The following is a 13,833-nucleotide window of genomic DNA, read 5'->3' as shown; positions in this document are numbered from 1 at the left end:
GACGCATTGACTGATCTGGTCTTGACAATATGCTCTGAGAAGGAACCATAGCAAAGCAATCATTCACATCCTTTGGCACGTTAAAATAACCAGTGGCTACTGGCCTCAGGAGAACCTTTGAAGTTTTCAATGTTTCGAATGCCTTCACCGTTTGGCAGGCTTTAAAACACAAAGGAAACACAACCGCCCTCTCCTATGTTAAAAGACAACCACTTTTTAAACACTACCCAGTTTTTAGTGGTGTTCAGACTTAATATTTTTAAGAGGGAGAACTGATTGTACCAAGCCTTTCATTTCGTTTTGAGGTTTCCCCGAAATGTCTCATCTAAATAAATACTGTGCGTGAATCATTTAGCTATGGTTACATTAATCTCAGTGGCATGCAACGAAAACCATTTATTTTTCACTCACAATTTGTAGGTCAGTCGGGCAGGTCAGCTGGGTGTATGAGTCTATTTGGGCTGCTGTAACAAAATACTGCAGACTAAGTAGGTGTTCAATAAATATCGACTGAAGTGGCTACTCGTTGTTTCGTATTTGTCACAGGATCCCAGTGGTGTGTGGACCATGCTTTGGAGTGAGTGTTGTAAGGACAGTCAGGAAGCCCCACACTACACACACTAAACTAAGAGTGAATCCATGTGAAATTACTGGCTGGCCACAGCGAAATCCCTAGAACTCCAAGAAAGACATCAACAGCAGCTTGATGTTCGAGTGCTGGCCCATGCGGGGCAAACGCCAGCTTATAGGTAGAAAATTACCCATCTTAAAGAGACACCATTGGGATATTGCTGCTTTCATACAAAATGGAAATGGAAAGTAGGACAGGTGCAAACAAGAGATCCATAAAACACTGTGTGGTCAAGCTGCCTCCCCACGCAAATCTTGCTGGTAATTGTTATTCAGGGCAGGGAGCAGAGGACAGAATGCCCCCACACAACTTCCGGGGAAGTAGAGAGAGTGAGGCTGAGAAGCCTCATCTTCAAAGAGCTTCCGATGCACTCCAATACCTCACAACAACCAAACTGCATGTTACTGAGCGGGGCCCGGGCCTTGTGTGAAGTCACAAATTCGTCAGAAATTCAGAGTAGGTACAGATCTTTATTCTTCTCGAATCTTTGTGCCATGGTAGAGCAGTAGACACCGAGCCATGGGAGAAACCCAGAGCAAGGATCTCCGATTCAAGGTTCTCTGATGGGCCCCAATGGGCAGATGTGGGAATATACCTTCCAGAAGCACTACACCTGTCCCCTTGTCGCTTGTGGTTCCGAGACAACCTGTCCAAGCCTGATGACCATACAAAACCTGGAGGGGTTTGCAACACTCTTCCCAGTCTGCGCAGTTGAGAAAGAGTTGTTCATCCCCTTCTCGGAGGAGCCAGAGGGAGCATGGGACTCTCCCCTGCCCTTCAGTAGCAAGGGCCCTTCTATTAGCCAAGCCCTTCACTTCTCAGCCGGTAAACAAATACTGACCAGCCTTCCCCTAAGGCTCATTTTTCTTGGCTCAGAGGCCCCAGGGGACTGACCTAGCCTGAGGGCAGACAACCTATGATATCCTTTATGAGTACTCTATACATTGAGGGAAAAGACCAGATCCAAAAATTAGAAAAGGTGGCTCCAATTAAGGCAGAGTCAACGAAGAAGGTAAGGATAAGTTTAACAAAAGAGAAGTAAACTCTCAAGGAGATTCGATCATAGAGTGAAAAAAAGACTTTCTAAAACTAAAGCTAAAATAAAATTTGATGCCTGGATTTAAAAAAAATTTTTTTAAACGTTTATTTATTTTTGAGACAGAGAGAGACAGAGCATGAACGGGGGAGGGTCAGAGAGAGGGAGACACAGAATCCGAAACAGGCTCCAGGCTCCGAGCTGTCAGCACAGAGCCCGACGCGGGGCTTGAACTCATGGACCGTGAGATCGTGACCTGAGCCAAAGTCGGCTGCTCAACTGACTGAGCCACCCAGGCGCCCCTAATGCCTGGATTTTAAAATGTGGCAAACAGAAGGGTCATTGCTAAGAACCAAACTGATGTTTTGAGTGAGCAAAAGGAAGAAACATACAACAGAAGTTAAAACCATTTTTAAAAATGACAACTATAAACAAAAAGGCAAAAGACTAAAAGGACAGATCCAGGAGGCCTCTGCTGCAAATATTATTATATTCAGAAGGAGAAAAGGTAGCATAGAGAGTTCCGTAGAGAAAGGCCATAATAACAAAAGGTGAAGTAAAAGAAATTACCTGAAGTTAAAGAAAAATTCCAAATGAAACTGAACATAGCTTCAAAAAGTTACCAAAATAGTCTAAAGATAACGAGAGAATCTTATAAACTTCCAGGAAGCACACACACATGCACACACACACACACACACACACACACTCACAAAACCCAGATCACGTATGGCAGTAATTGAACCAGACCAGTATCTGACTTATAAATTGTACTCTCAACCAAGACAATAGAATACCTGTGGGCAATTGAGAAATTCAAAGTTAGTTCCAAGAATTCTACACCCAGACACGATACCATTTAATTAAGACAAAAGGTCAAAAGAATGACCTTGTGAGATAAGTAAGGTTCAGGGTGTTACCATCCTGGGAACCCATCTGAGAAAATCCATAGCAACTATTCTAACCAGATAAAAGTAAGTCAGAGCACGGATCTCATCATTTAGAAAGACAAAAGAATGGAGGAACCGGTGATAGTTAAATATAAGTGGATGATACTGATGATGTGACTGAAAATTATATGCCTTACATCTTCTTTAAATAGGAAAGGAAATTGCAAGGAAATCCTTAAGAAGCGCTTGAAGCAAAAATTCCAAACTCCCTCAGCAGTGAAGTGTGTGTGAGCGTGTGTGTACATGTGCGTGTGGGGATGGGACAGGAAGTATACTACGAGATGGGGAAATAAAATATCTCCCATCAGTAAGTGGGGAAGGGAGGAGTTGTGAAGGAGAAGGCACCGGAAGCATAGGAATTGTGTAATTTTTTATTTTAATAGAGAACCCCAAATTCAGCAATGGCCATGTATGACTTTTCAAAAACTGCTTTTAATTCAAAAAATAGTGTAATTTAAAAATCAGGGGCACCTGGGTGGCCCCGTCAGTTAAGCATCTGACTCTTGATTCCAGCTCAGGTCATGATCTCACGGTTTGTGAGATCAAGGCCTGTGTCAGGTTCCGCACCGACAGCATAGGCCCTACTTGGGATTCTCTCTCTCCCTCTCTCTCTCTTTGCCTCTCCCCCACTCGTGCTCTCTCTCTCTCTCTCAAAATAAATAAATAAACATCAAAAATAATAAAAATTAATGGCTTAAGAAAAAATAAAGAAAAAATTTAAAAGTAAATCTAAAAAGAACAATAAAGAATAACAAAAACTAATATGGCAATCATAAAAGCAAGTATGTCAAGCATCATAATTACTGACTAAATTCTCCTGACGAAAGATAAAGACTCTCATTAGTTATAATATAAAACCCAGGCATAAGGTATTTCTGGAAGCATATTGAAACAATGCTACAAGGAAAGATTGGAAATTAAGGGAAGGCAAAGATATACCAAGAAAAGGCAAAGAAAAGCAAGCCCAACATGGATGGCAACACTAATATCAGCTTCAAGGTAATTCATGGCCAAAATTATTAATGACATCAAAGAGGAAGAGTATGTAATGAGCAGGAAACTAATCACTGAAAAAGCTCTATAAGTCATGAACATTGACAAACAACATAGCAGCTATATATTATATATTTACGTATATAAATATAAATATATGAAATCCAAGGAGACATTAATGAAAACATTTTTACTGTGGGCTGTTTTTAATATTATTCTTTCAGAATTTGACAGTTCAAGTATACAAGCAAAGATAGACACGATGTGAGAAACACAATAACCTACACGTTTTTTTCTCCTCTTATATTCATGTAATTTACAAATTAATCATATGCACAATGAAAGAAAAACTTTGGTATATTTTCCAAAGCAAATATATATTTTTTTAACTTTCTTAAATTTTTTTTTCAATGTTTATTTATTTTTGGGACAGAGAGAGACAGATCATGAATGGGGGAGGGGCAGAGAGAGAGGGAGACACAGAATCGGAAACAGGCTCCAGGCTCTGAGCCATCCGCCCAGAGCCCACGTGGGGCTCGAACTCACGGACCGCGAGATCGTGACCTGGCTGAAGTCGGACGCTTCACCGACTGCGCCACCCAGGCGCCCTGTATTTTTAATTTTCAAACAGGCAATCAACAATTAAACTTTTTTTTTTAATCCTCTAATTATTGGAAAATTAAGAAACCTCTTTGGCATAATTTCTGGGTCTAAGAGGATATCAAAACTGAAACCACAAATTAAGTATCCAGAAGATAATAGGACAAAACATTACAGCAAAATCTATTAGATACACTTAAAGCTATGGTGGTGGGAAGGATTTATGACCTTAAATGATTTTATTGTTTAAAAACAAAATAAAACAAAATTACACAGAGTCACGAATAAATTATTTAGAATAATTTGGATCTTATTATTTTTTCATTATTGAAAAAATGACTCAGTAGGCCCTCTGACCCGGTGCTTTCATTGATTTTCAATTTTCTTCATTTGAACCGTTTCCGTTATTTTCCTGTCCCATGTCAACGCCACAGTGAGAGCGAATAAAGCGATCAAGAATTTGTCTGTCTGAAAATTATGAAGAAAAACAGGATGAAATCTTCCATTTAACTACTTAAGCACTAAACAGAGAAATTCTAGGAAGGAGGAAAAATATCTGAGAATAGCGCTCTATATACAAATTTGATGGGACCAAAATATCAAAGGGCATATGTCTAATACCTAGAAAGGCACAATTGTATAAGTATGGATTAAAAAGGGTACACTTCAGATTCAAAGGATCAGCAAGTCTTCCTGGAAAGAGCATGGAGTTTGGAATGAAACTGACTTCAGTTTCCGTTCCACGCTCACGATCTTTGGCAAGTCACATGGCCTCTCCATCTCTTCACTTCCTTGTCTTTGAATATATATAATAGCGCTTACCTTGCACCTTTGCTGGACTGGGTTAGGAATGCTATGTGAGAAGCACCTGGGCAGGGCCTGGTCCATAAAAGACAATAAATAGGATAGCCTTGTCCTTTACTACTGACAACACAGTAATAAACCGTGATGACATAAAACCATAGAGGCTACTGTTCAAGAGCTTCTTGAAGCCAGGGCTATTTCTTCTGCCAACAAACCTTGGTACGCTTTGCTATCTTTGAGTAATAACTGACCATGAGAGGGCCCTTCAACCTTCTGGCCTCCATTTCCTCATCTGGAAAGTAAAGGAGCCTTGTCTGAGTCGGAACATCCATGGTTCCCTAATCGTCATTACATATACGTGTGTGCGCGCGCGCGCGTGTGTGTGTATTATATACATCAGAGAGGAGCTGTAAAATTTTTCTTACTCCCAGCAATTGTCATCTATGTAGCAAAGACCAAAAGAAAGGAAAAATGCAAGTGGGACCATGTCATCGAGTTCAATGCCCATGTTACAAATGTCAGCCGAGGTCTAAAGGTCAGGAGTGCACGTGTGTGCACCAGGTTTACTCTCCAATTCTCTGTGGTTCTTTGTTTTTACGACCTAACATTTAATTGTAAGCCATCCCCACCCTGCTCCATATCTTTTCTGACCTCAGCGTTTTTTGAATTTTGGTATCCTTTTCATGAAGTGAAACGCGCCGATCCTTCGCGTGCAGTTCGATGGGTTGACACTTGGGTGTATGTAACCCATACCCATATAATAGAGATCACTGCCACCACTCCAGAAAGGCTTGTCAGGCTCCTTCCCCGTCAACGCCTCCTCCCTCAAGACGCTCACTCGTCTGATTTCCTTCATCACAGATAAATGTTGCCTGTTGTAGCCCTTTGAATAAAGGCCCACATACAAAACGTATGATTTTGTGTCCGGCTCCTCTCACTCGGCATAATGTGTTTGAAGTTCTTGTCGTTGAATACACCAATCACTGGGGCTTTTTAAGATCTAGTAGTATCTTGTGAACATACCAGTCTGTTTACCTTCTGCTATTGGTGCTCATTTGGGTTGTATCCGGTGTGGGACTGTGAAGAATAAAATGGCCATGAACATTTTTGGACAAGTCCTTCCATGGGCATGTGTTTTCTTGTCTCTTGGGTGAATACCCAGAAGTAGAATTTCTGGGTCATGGAGTAGATTTGGTTTCACTTTGTGGGAAACTGCCAGATCTGTTACAAGTGTTACAGTGATCCTACTATTTGATATACCCACCAGCAACTTTTTGCTCCAAACTCTCAACATTTGCTAGTTTGAGTCCTTGTCATTGCAAGCCCCAAATGGCTCCATTTTAAACCTTACAGCAAAGAGTTAATTTTAAATAAGCAAGCAAATGAACCAAAAATCATTCTTATACCAAATATCAATTTAAATAAATTAATGTCAGGCTACTGGTTGTAATCCAGATGCTACTGTATTTATTACGTACAGATTCAGACTCATGTCTCCGTGATTTCATTTATGCTCCTCCCTCTGCTCCCTCTGAAAGGCCCTGGTTCTTGTCAGGGTGATTCATCCTTAACCTTCAAAGGAAGCCTCCCTCCCAGAAGCAGCCTTCCCTCAGGCAATGTCAATCCACAGGGTTGGAACATACCCAAAAACTACTTCGATTACAGAGCTCATGACATTACCACTGTGTGCCTGTCTCCCACCCCTGACGATGAGTTCCTTGAAAAAAGAAGGATTTGTTTTTTATTTATCTTGGTCTCAAGTAGGCATTATAGGTATTCAATCGGTGAAGTTTCTCGAGTCCGTGAATATATTCGTCACAACATTGAATCACACCCTAGGAAGGAATATTCCTGGGAGTGTTGATTGGGAGAGATAGAGAGGGAGTAATAGTTGAAAGCATCTGAAGCCAGATTTCAGGTAATTTTGTCGTTCGAGGGGGGACTACCTGGGGAGATGACAGTCCTTATCAATAGATAACAGAGGCCCCAAGAGTCAGAGCTGTTGGTGGTCTGAATCACTCAGAGATTAAAGCAATTTTGAAAACAGAATGCCCACTAAAGACATCTAGTTCAAACCCCTCAAGTTCTCATAGAGAAACTCAATACCAAGTAGCGATCCTCAGAATTGTTGGAAACAAAAGATTTGCCTTCAGCTGCTCCCCCTTTCTTCTTCCCCAGCTTCATTTTGTGTCTTCCTGGAGTCTTCTCTATCCTACCTCCCCCCACCACCTCCCTAGCCCCAGCCCTGGGCCATATCCTTCATCCCTCCCCTTCCCCTCTCTCTTTCAAAATGTACCTGTTCTGGGCTCTGAGACTGTCTAAGAGGGATAATCCAGTAAAATACTTTAAGCTGAGGTGGTAATCATTCATTCAGCCTAATATGCCTGCCAAGATTGTTATTCTCTTGCATCCTGGCTCAGCCCTACCACACATGGGCTCTGCTGAGACACTCGCCATCCAAAAAGCATAAGCGTCGTCCCAGACACTAGAAAATGACAGCAGGTTTTGGGCATGAGAATTCAAAGGGAACCTCCTACTTGCTTGTCAGCCTGTAGCATAGCTGGCTGATGGGTAGGTCATTCTAAAGCAAAACTAGGGAAGAGAAACCAAGACCCCAGAGCAAGCAGATCCTACAAGCCACCAAGTCAGTGCAAAATGGCAAGGCTCTGGGGCACAAGCATCTTGTACCTGCCCCAGCACCCATCCTGAGGGCACCAGGAAGAGAGGAGATCTGAAAAGCTACCGAAGCCTAGCTTGGCCCCAAAGCTACTTTGTTAAGTAATAGGCCATGTCTCACTTGTCTGGAGAGAAAAGCCCAACTGGAGAAGTCCAACGGAATCGGCTTATGCTAGGAATCCTGGAGAAGGTACATCTGAGTGGAGCAGAGGCTGCAAAGCATCTAAAGAGTCCTCAGTTCACCCCTGGGGGGCACCACTAAGGCTCAATTACAAATCACACACACAGACAACCAAGGACAGAGTGCCAGCAGCCACCACGGTTTTTCCACGCAGGCGGAGAAGCGACAGCTGCATCTGTATTTCAAGTCCCTGGGCAGACGGGAGCATCTGCTTTGGGAGCACTCTATAGGGTCAAACAGATGTGGCTCCAAGGTGAAAAGAGCACCTTACGGGACGCTGACTACAGTTTTATATAGGTGAACCAAGCTGGGAAAAGGAACAGAAAGCAGGCTTGAGCTTGATGGGATGACTCCCTGGAAGATCTGACCAGCCGACCTCAAAGAGCCTTTTGGTTTCCTTTTGACGTGCCAAACGGGCCGAGAGGCACCTGCTGAGAGGAATGAGGCTCCCGATGGAGAAGACAGACTTCTGCTTCTGCCTTAGAGTGAGGCAAAACACCTGCTTCTTGTTCCTCTTAAAACCCAACATTTAAGCTCTTTTAAAGGCCTTTGGGCCATCAGCCCTCAGTCTGCAATCATGGGAAGTATCCTCTTTTCCCCCCATACACACACACACACACACACACACACACACACACACACTCCCTTTTCTGTCTTGCCCACAGTAGGGTTTCAGTTTTGTGTGGGGTAGGAGATCTCAGGATAAAAGGGTTTCAGTGAAGATTTCAGAAGATCAAGCTCTTCCGATCGTAGCTGGGGACAGGCAAAGGACAGAGATTGGGGACCAAGGCAGGTAGGAGACAGGGAGCAGTTGGAGGATTACCGAGGAGATGGCGGAAGACCTAAGCTTACGCTCGAGCACAGGGCACAAAACAAGGCAGTGACCCCCACACAGCCCGAAGCACTTCTTCCTTTAGCATTTAGTGTGTTTTGTAACTTACCTAATACGTTAGTTTAGTGGCGTATGAGTATACTTCAAAAAAATAAATGTCTGCACTGGGGCATGTGCTCAAAGATGAGGAGTGACAGGGCAGTCACTAGCAGTGGGTGTTGAGCACAGCTGTTGGAGGAGTTGAGTTTCCTTCACTCCAACTGCTCTGAGTTGACATTTTACACAGGCACAGAATGACCAGCGGCCCCTGAGATGCTCTCGAGGAGGTTCCAGTCCCCAGGCCCTGAGCTGGGATAAGTCTTTGTCATGCAGAATGAACTAACACTGTCCTGAGCACAGCCTTCGCTCTTTTTGAGGGCATTGTACACAGAGATTCTCATGTACTCTAAAAGGCTGTCACAAAAAGTACCACCAAACAGGAAATAAAGATCACATAAGAGAAAAACGAAATCGTGAGACAGTATAAACACCCACAGAAGAAATCACTTAACTGTAATAAAAACAGAAGTCATATGGGAGCAATTCAACCACGGGCTGAATGAGCGAAATGAGCGAGATCAGGAATGAGTGAAAAGCTAGGTGTTTCTTTTGTAATAAGTGGGGCTACAGTCACTGGGGCCTCTTTTAAGAAAGCTTTTTTTTCCGGGGCGCCTGGGTGGCGCAGTCGGTTAAGCATCCGACTTCAGCTCAGGTCAGTATCTCACGGTTCGTGAGTTCGAGGCCCATATCGGGCTCCTTGCTGACAGCTCAGAGTCTGGAGTCTGCTTCAGATTCTGCGTCTCCCTCTCTCTCTGCCCGTCCCCCGCTCTCTCTCTCTCTCTCTCTCTCTCAAAAATAAAAATAAACACTAAAAAGTTAAAAACAAAAAGGAAAAAGAAAACGTTACTTTCAATGGGCTGAGGCTTACACAAAACTATGGGATTTCTATGAGGCAATATCTATCTTTTCGTGAACATTTAACTCCAGTGGCTGAAAGTTGCAACAGTTTCTATTTGCATAAAGCAGTGTATTATGATCTGTAAATCCATTAACCAGTAACTCAAGACCTCCTCTTACCTTTGTAGGAAAGACTCTGAAGGTACTCTGTGATTTGAGAGGGAGTAACTGAGTTTAAAATCACTAAGAAATCCGGGTAGGTTTTCCCATAATCGCTTTGGTACGTAGTCCGCTTCTTTGTGCGTTCTTGATTCCTCATGTGGCTGTACAGCACGGAAGGGACGAGAGGGACATACGGGAGGGAGAGACACGGAGGCTGTCACTGAGGAAAGAATTCCTGCCCTTATTTGTCTAGCAAGCCCCCGACAGCCCTGAACCCAACTCGGAGCTTAATCATCACCCTTAAGGTGCTGGAAAGGGAGGCGCTGTACATGAGTGACTCCTCCCGGGGCTCGGGCTGAGCAGAGCTGCTCCGACTCAGGACCGTTGCTGTTGGCAGTGGTGGTGACTGGGGCTGATGGCTGGAGACTCAAGTTTGACCTCCGTTTTCAGAAAAATGCTCCCTGAAATCGACTCTTCTGCTCAGCGTGTTGGGATGGTAGCATCCACTTCCTCGTTAGTAAACTACTGCCTTCACGGAAGCTTCTTTCCCTTTTGTGCCATCCCCTGTGCAGACATGGGCTGACACACTAAGAGGAGTCCCTCAGGGCCCCAGGTGTGTTCAGGTGAGCGGTGATGACATCTCCAGCTGGCACTCATTACACGTTCAGACTAATAAAGGCATCAGGTGCAAGCAAAACCAAAATCACTGACGTTTGATTCTGAATATTGCTCATTTAATGTAGGTTCCGATGGTCATGGAATTATCACAGAAAAAAAAAAAAGCAATGAAAACATGAGGTGAGAACCTAACTTCTACAGCATGCCCAATCTTTGAACCTTAAGGACACTTTAAATACTGCTTTCAGTCCCAGCTTGTGCCTTTATAGGGAGCACTGGCCAGGGGAAGGAAGCAGGGGGAGGAAGAGGGCACTGTCATGCTACATCCTAAGAAGAGCATTTGGAGGGTCTGGAAATGCTTTTGGTAGAGAGCGTGGAAGGTATAAAAGAAGGTTTTCATAGAATAACTCACACTATTTAACCTCTGTAGGAAGACGTAGAACCAAAGCCAAAGTGTAGCAAGGAAGGTTCCAGCCGTTGAGAACTTTCCAACAGTTGGAGTATCTAAGAATGAAAGAGTTGCCTTGGGGGTGGGGGGTATCCTCCAAAGAGTGACAACATCAGCCCTTGGCAAGGATGGGGTAGAGGGGATTCCCACAGGGTGTGAGATCCAGATGAGGTAACTTCTACGCTGTCTTCTAATCCCGAGAGGCTAAGCTTCTATCCTGTGATTTTTGTCTAGAGTACTACTCGATCCCAACTCCACACCAGGAATATATCACCATCTCAGACTGACAGCAAATTATCCTCTTAACCAGTAGCTTGGAGGTGGCTTGATCATGGAACTGTTAAGAGCTTTTCTGTTGAAAACAGTAGGAATCAGGATCGTAAAAGAATACGTGAATGGAATGGTTGCTGAATCTGAAGAGATTTGATGGACATACCATACGGTCAAGCTTCCAGTGGATGATTGACAAATCTAATTTCAGTCCCACTCAGTCTCTTTTTTTAGTCATTTTATAGTAACTTAATTCTTCCTTTTGTTTTACAAGGAGGAAGTGTCCCTCAATCCCCACCGCTGCCCCCAGGCAGAGCGTGCACTCATTTCACAGCAAAAGCAATCAGTTCTTTCCCAGGACTTACTCTTTCCCTGGGTTTGAAGCTACGCCTAGTTTTGATCCCTTGGAGGCTTACAGGGATCACTGGCATTCTTTGTGACTGTCACCAAGATTACCCGCCAGGGCCCAATGTGCTGAAGAATCTTGGAACAAGGACAGAATCTATAAAGTTGCTTTAAAAGCTATAGGTGTACTTACCTAGACCCTGAGAAGCAACTGGGAGGCTTGAGTAGCATCCATATCTGAAGCTAAAGTCCTGAAGCTCAGGAATTTTAGCTGGAACTTGGTAATTCCGTCGAAACTCAGTGTCCGCAGGTCGAGGAAGTAACTTTTTCTGTCCCAGCGACATCTGAGAACTTTCCTGAATCTCCTGAGCTGGAATGGAGGCACAGACACAAGGCAGTAACCCCTTGTAAGCTACTTAAAATAGCATCATATTTTCATTCCATTTTTACTTCCGGCAGTCGCTTCCAATTTTACCACACTAAACCCACTCTTCTCGTATTTAGAGGTACAATCAATGTCGTTTTTATGGATATTTCAACCAAGAAATAATTTTCTGCTTTATCAGGCATGGGAAGTATATGCTCCAATGATTAGAAGTGGGTTTTAATGAATATATTGCATGTCAGTTTGGAACGCTCTTCCGTTCTGCTCAATGGACACAGAAGGCATCCCTCATTCCAGTAGGGATGCCTCGTCCCTGGGGCAGGGTGGGGAGTGGAGAGAGAGATCTCAGGTAAGGCTACGATTGACATGTAAGACATAAGACGCCGTTAACTTTGAATTTCAGATAAATAACGAAGAATTTTTGTAAAATACTCGCTTATCTACTCAATACTGTTATTCTAACGTAACAGGGCATCCTGTATTTTCATTTGTTAAATCTGGCAACCCTAGAAGTGCATACCATCCCCATCACCTGGGAAAGAACCACCTGAAGCTCATCCCTTTCTGATGGAGGGTTAGGTAACATCGTTGTCACTGGCGGACAACGGCGCCATTATTTCGTTGTAATAACTCTGCTAACGAATATTCATCAAATACCGATGATATGATGATAAATAATCAGTAAATACCTACGAGGCACTGACTAAACGCCAGCTTCCACAAGCGCTACCAGATCACAGAGGAGGCACAAGCTACCTCACTTAGAGGGAGTTCATCCCTAATTCTGGCTACCAAGGTGGTTCAGAGGCACGTCACACACCACCAATTTTATTCAGGACAAGAATGTTAACATGGCCATCTTGAGCAATATCCGAATGGTGCCACGATCTATTGAAACTAAACTCGAGTCTTGTCCTGAATTCATTTTTCCGTAGTTTTTATGGATATTTAATTCAAAGGTACATCCAACAATATGTGATGGCATCTACTGGCACCCAAGAGCATTTTAATGATCTGTTTAGAAATGATTTACGTCTAGACGAGCACAGTGAGAGAAAGCTTCACTACGTGCTGCCTCTTCATTTAGATGAGTCAGGAAAAGAGGATGTGGGTACTCAATGGCCCTCATAATGACCTCATAACCTGTCCAAGGAGAAGACAAAGTTATAGAGAAGATGCAACTCTAGGGCTTAAAAACAGGATATCCCTGAAGATATTTTGGGAAACCATCTGGTATGGTTCCTAGTAAGCACCATCTATACCTTGGTTTTTGTATATCACTAGTAGCTTTATAGGAGGAAAATAAATTCTTGGTGAAGTCCTTGAAGTGCTCCGTACCAAAGCTAAAAATAACTTAGTCATCGTTCTACCTTGCACGACCTCAAACTAGCGTGATTAGAAAGATGTACACACGACAAACAGATACGGAATGTGACATCTTGTAACCGTAACACTTGGAACCGTGGTTCTCACATGGAGATAATACATCACACTTACCTAGGAAACTTTTTCCAAAACACAGTTGCTGAACCTCATCCCAGACATTGAGAATCTCTAGAAGTGGGGCCCCAGGCACTTACATTGTAAACAAGCTTCCCCTAGGCTTAAGAATCACTGACTCATAGCCTTCAACAGGTGCTATAGAAGCCCAGAGAGGGTATAATGAGCTCTGTTAGGGGAAGGGAAGGAAGACAAGAGTTAAATGGCAGACACAGCGAAGGATGTGCTTCGGTGATGGGTCAACAGGACAGCAAAAGTTGTGCACTGTGTTCATTAAGTATGATCTCGCTGGCAAGAGTGTGAGGTATGCAGGGCAGGGAGTAGCTGAGGGTGAATCAGGAGAGGTAAGTTAGAAACCAGGTTGTGAAGGGTTTTGAGGGGCTGGTCCGTGTAGACCAGGATCAAGCAGCGTAGTGGAGCAATTGGACGTGAAGACCCAGAAAAGACAAAGTTAGAGCCTAGACTT

The 13,833-nt window shown here is 43.5% G+C and overlaps 1 protein-coding gene across 1 annotated transcript in view; it reads right to left on the bottom strand.

Annotated features, from left to right (window-relative positions):
* Positions 1 to 4,586: 4,586 nt before the first annotated feature.
* TEX26 (testis expressed 26) overlaps positions 4,587 to 13,833 on the bottom strand; it is a 29,244-nt gene continuing 19,997 nt past the window's right edge. The window contains exons 5-7 of the mRNA XM_047073687.1: positions 11,681 to 11,852; positions 9,820 to 9,986; positions 4,587 to 4,678 (exon numbers count right to left, since the gene is read on the bottom strand). Of these exons, the coding sequence (XP_046929643.1) occupies positions 4,587 to 4,678; positions 9,820 to 9,986; positions 11,681 to 11,852 (431 nt within the window). The remainder of the gene's footprint in view (positions 4,679 to 9,819; positions 9,987 to 11,680; positions 11,853 to 13,833) is intronic.

Source organism: Lynx rufus, unplaced genomic scaffold, assembly GCF_022079265.1.
Source record: "Lynx rufus isolate CCGP_SWC_20201006 ecotype Redwood Valley unplaced genomic scaffold, mLynRuf1.p SCAF_1, whole genome shotgun sequence".
Classification (NCBI taxonomy): Eukaryota; Metazoa; Chordata; class Mammalia; order Carnivora; family Felidae; genus Lynx; species Lynx rufus.
This window is presented reverse-complemented; position numbering and strand designations above follow the sequence as displayed.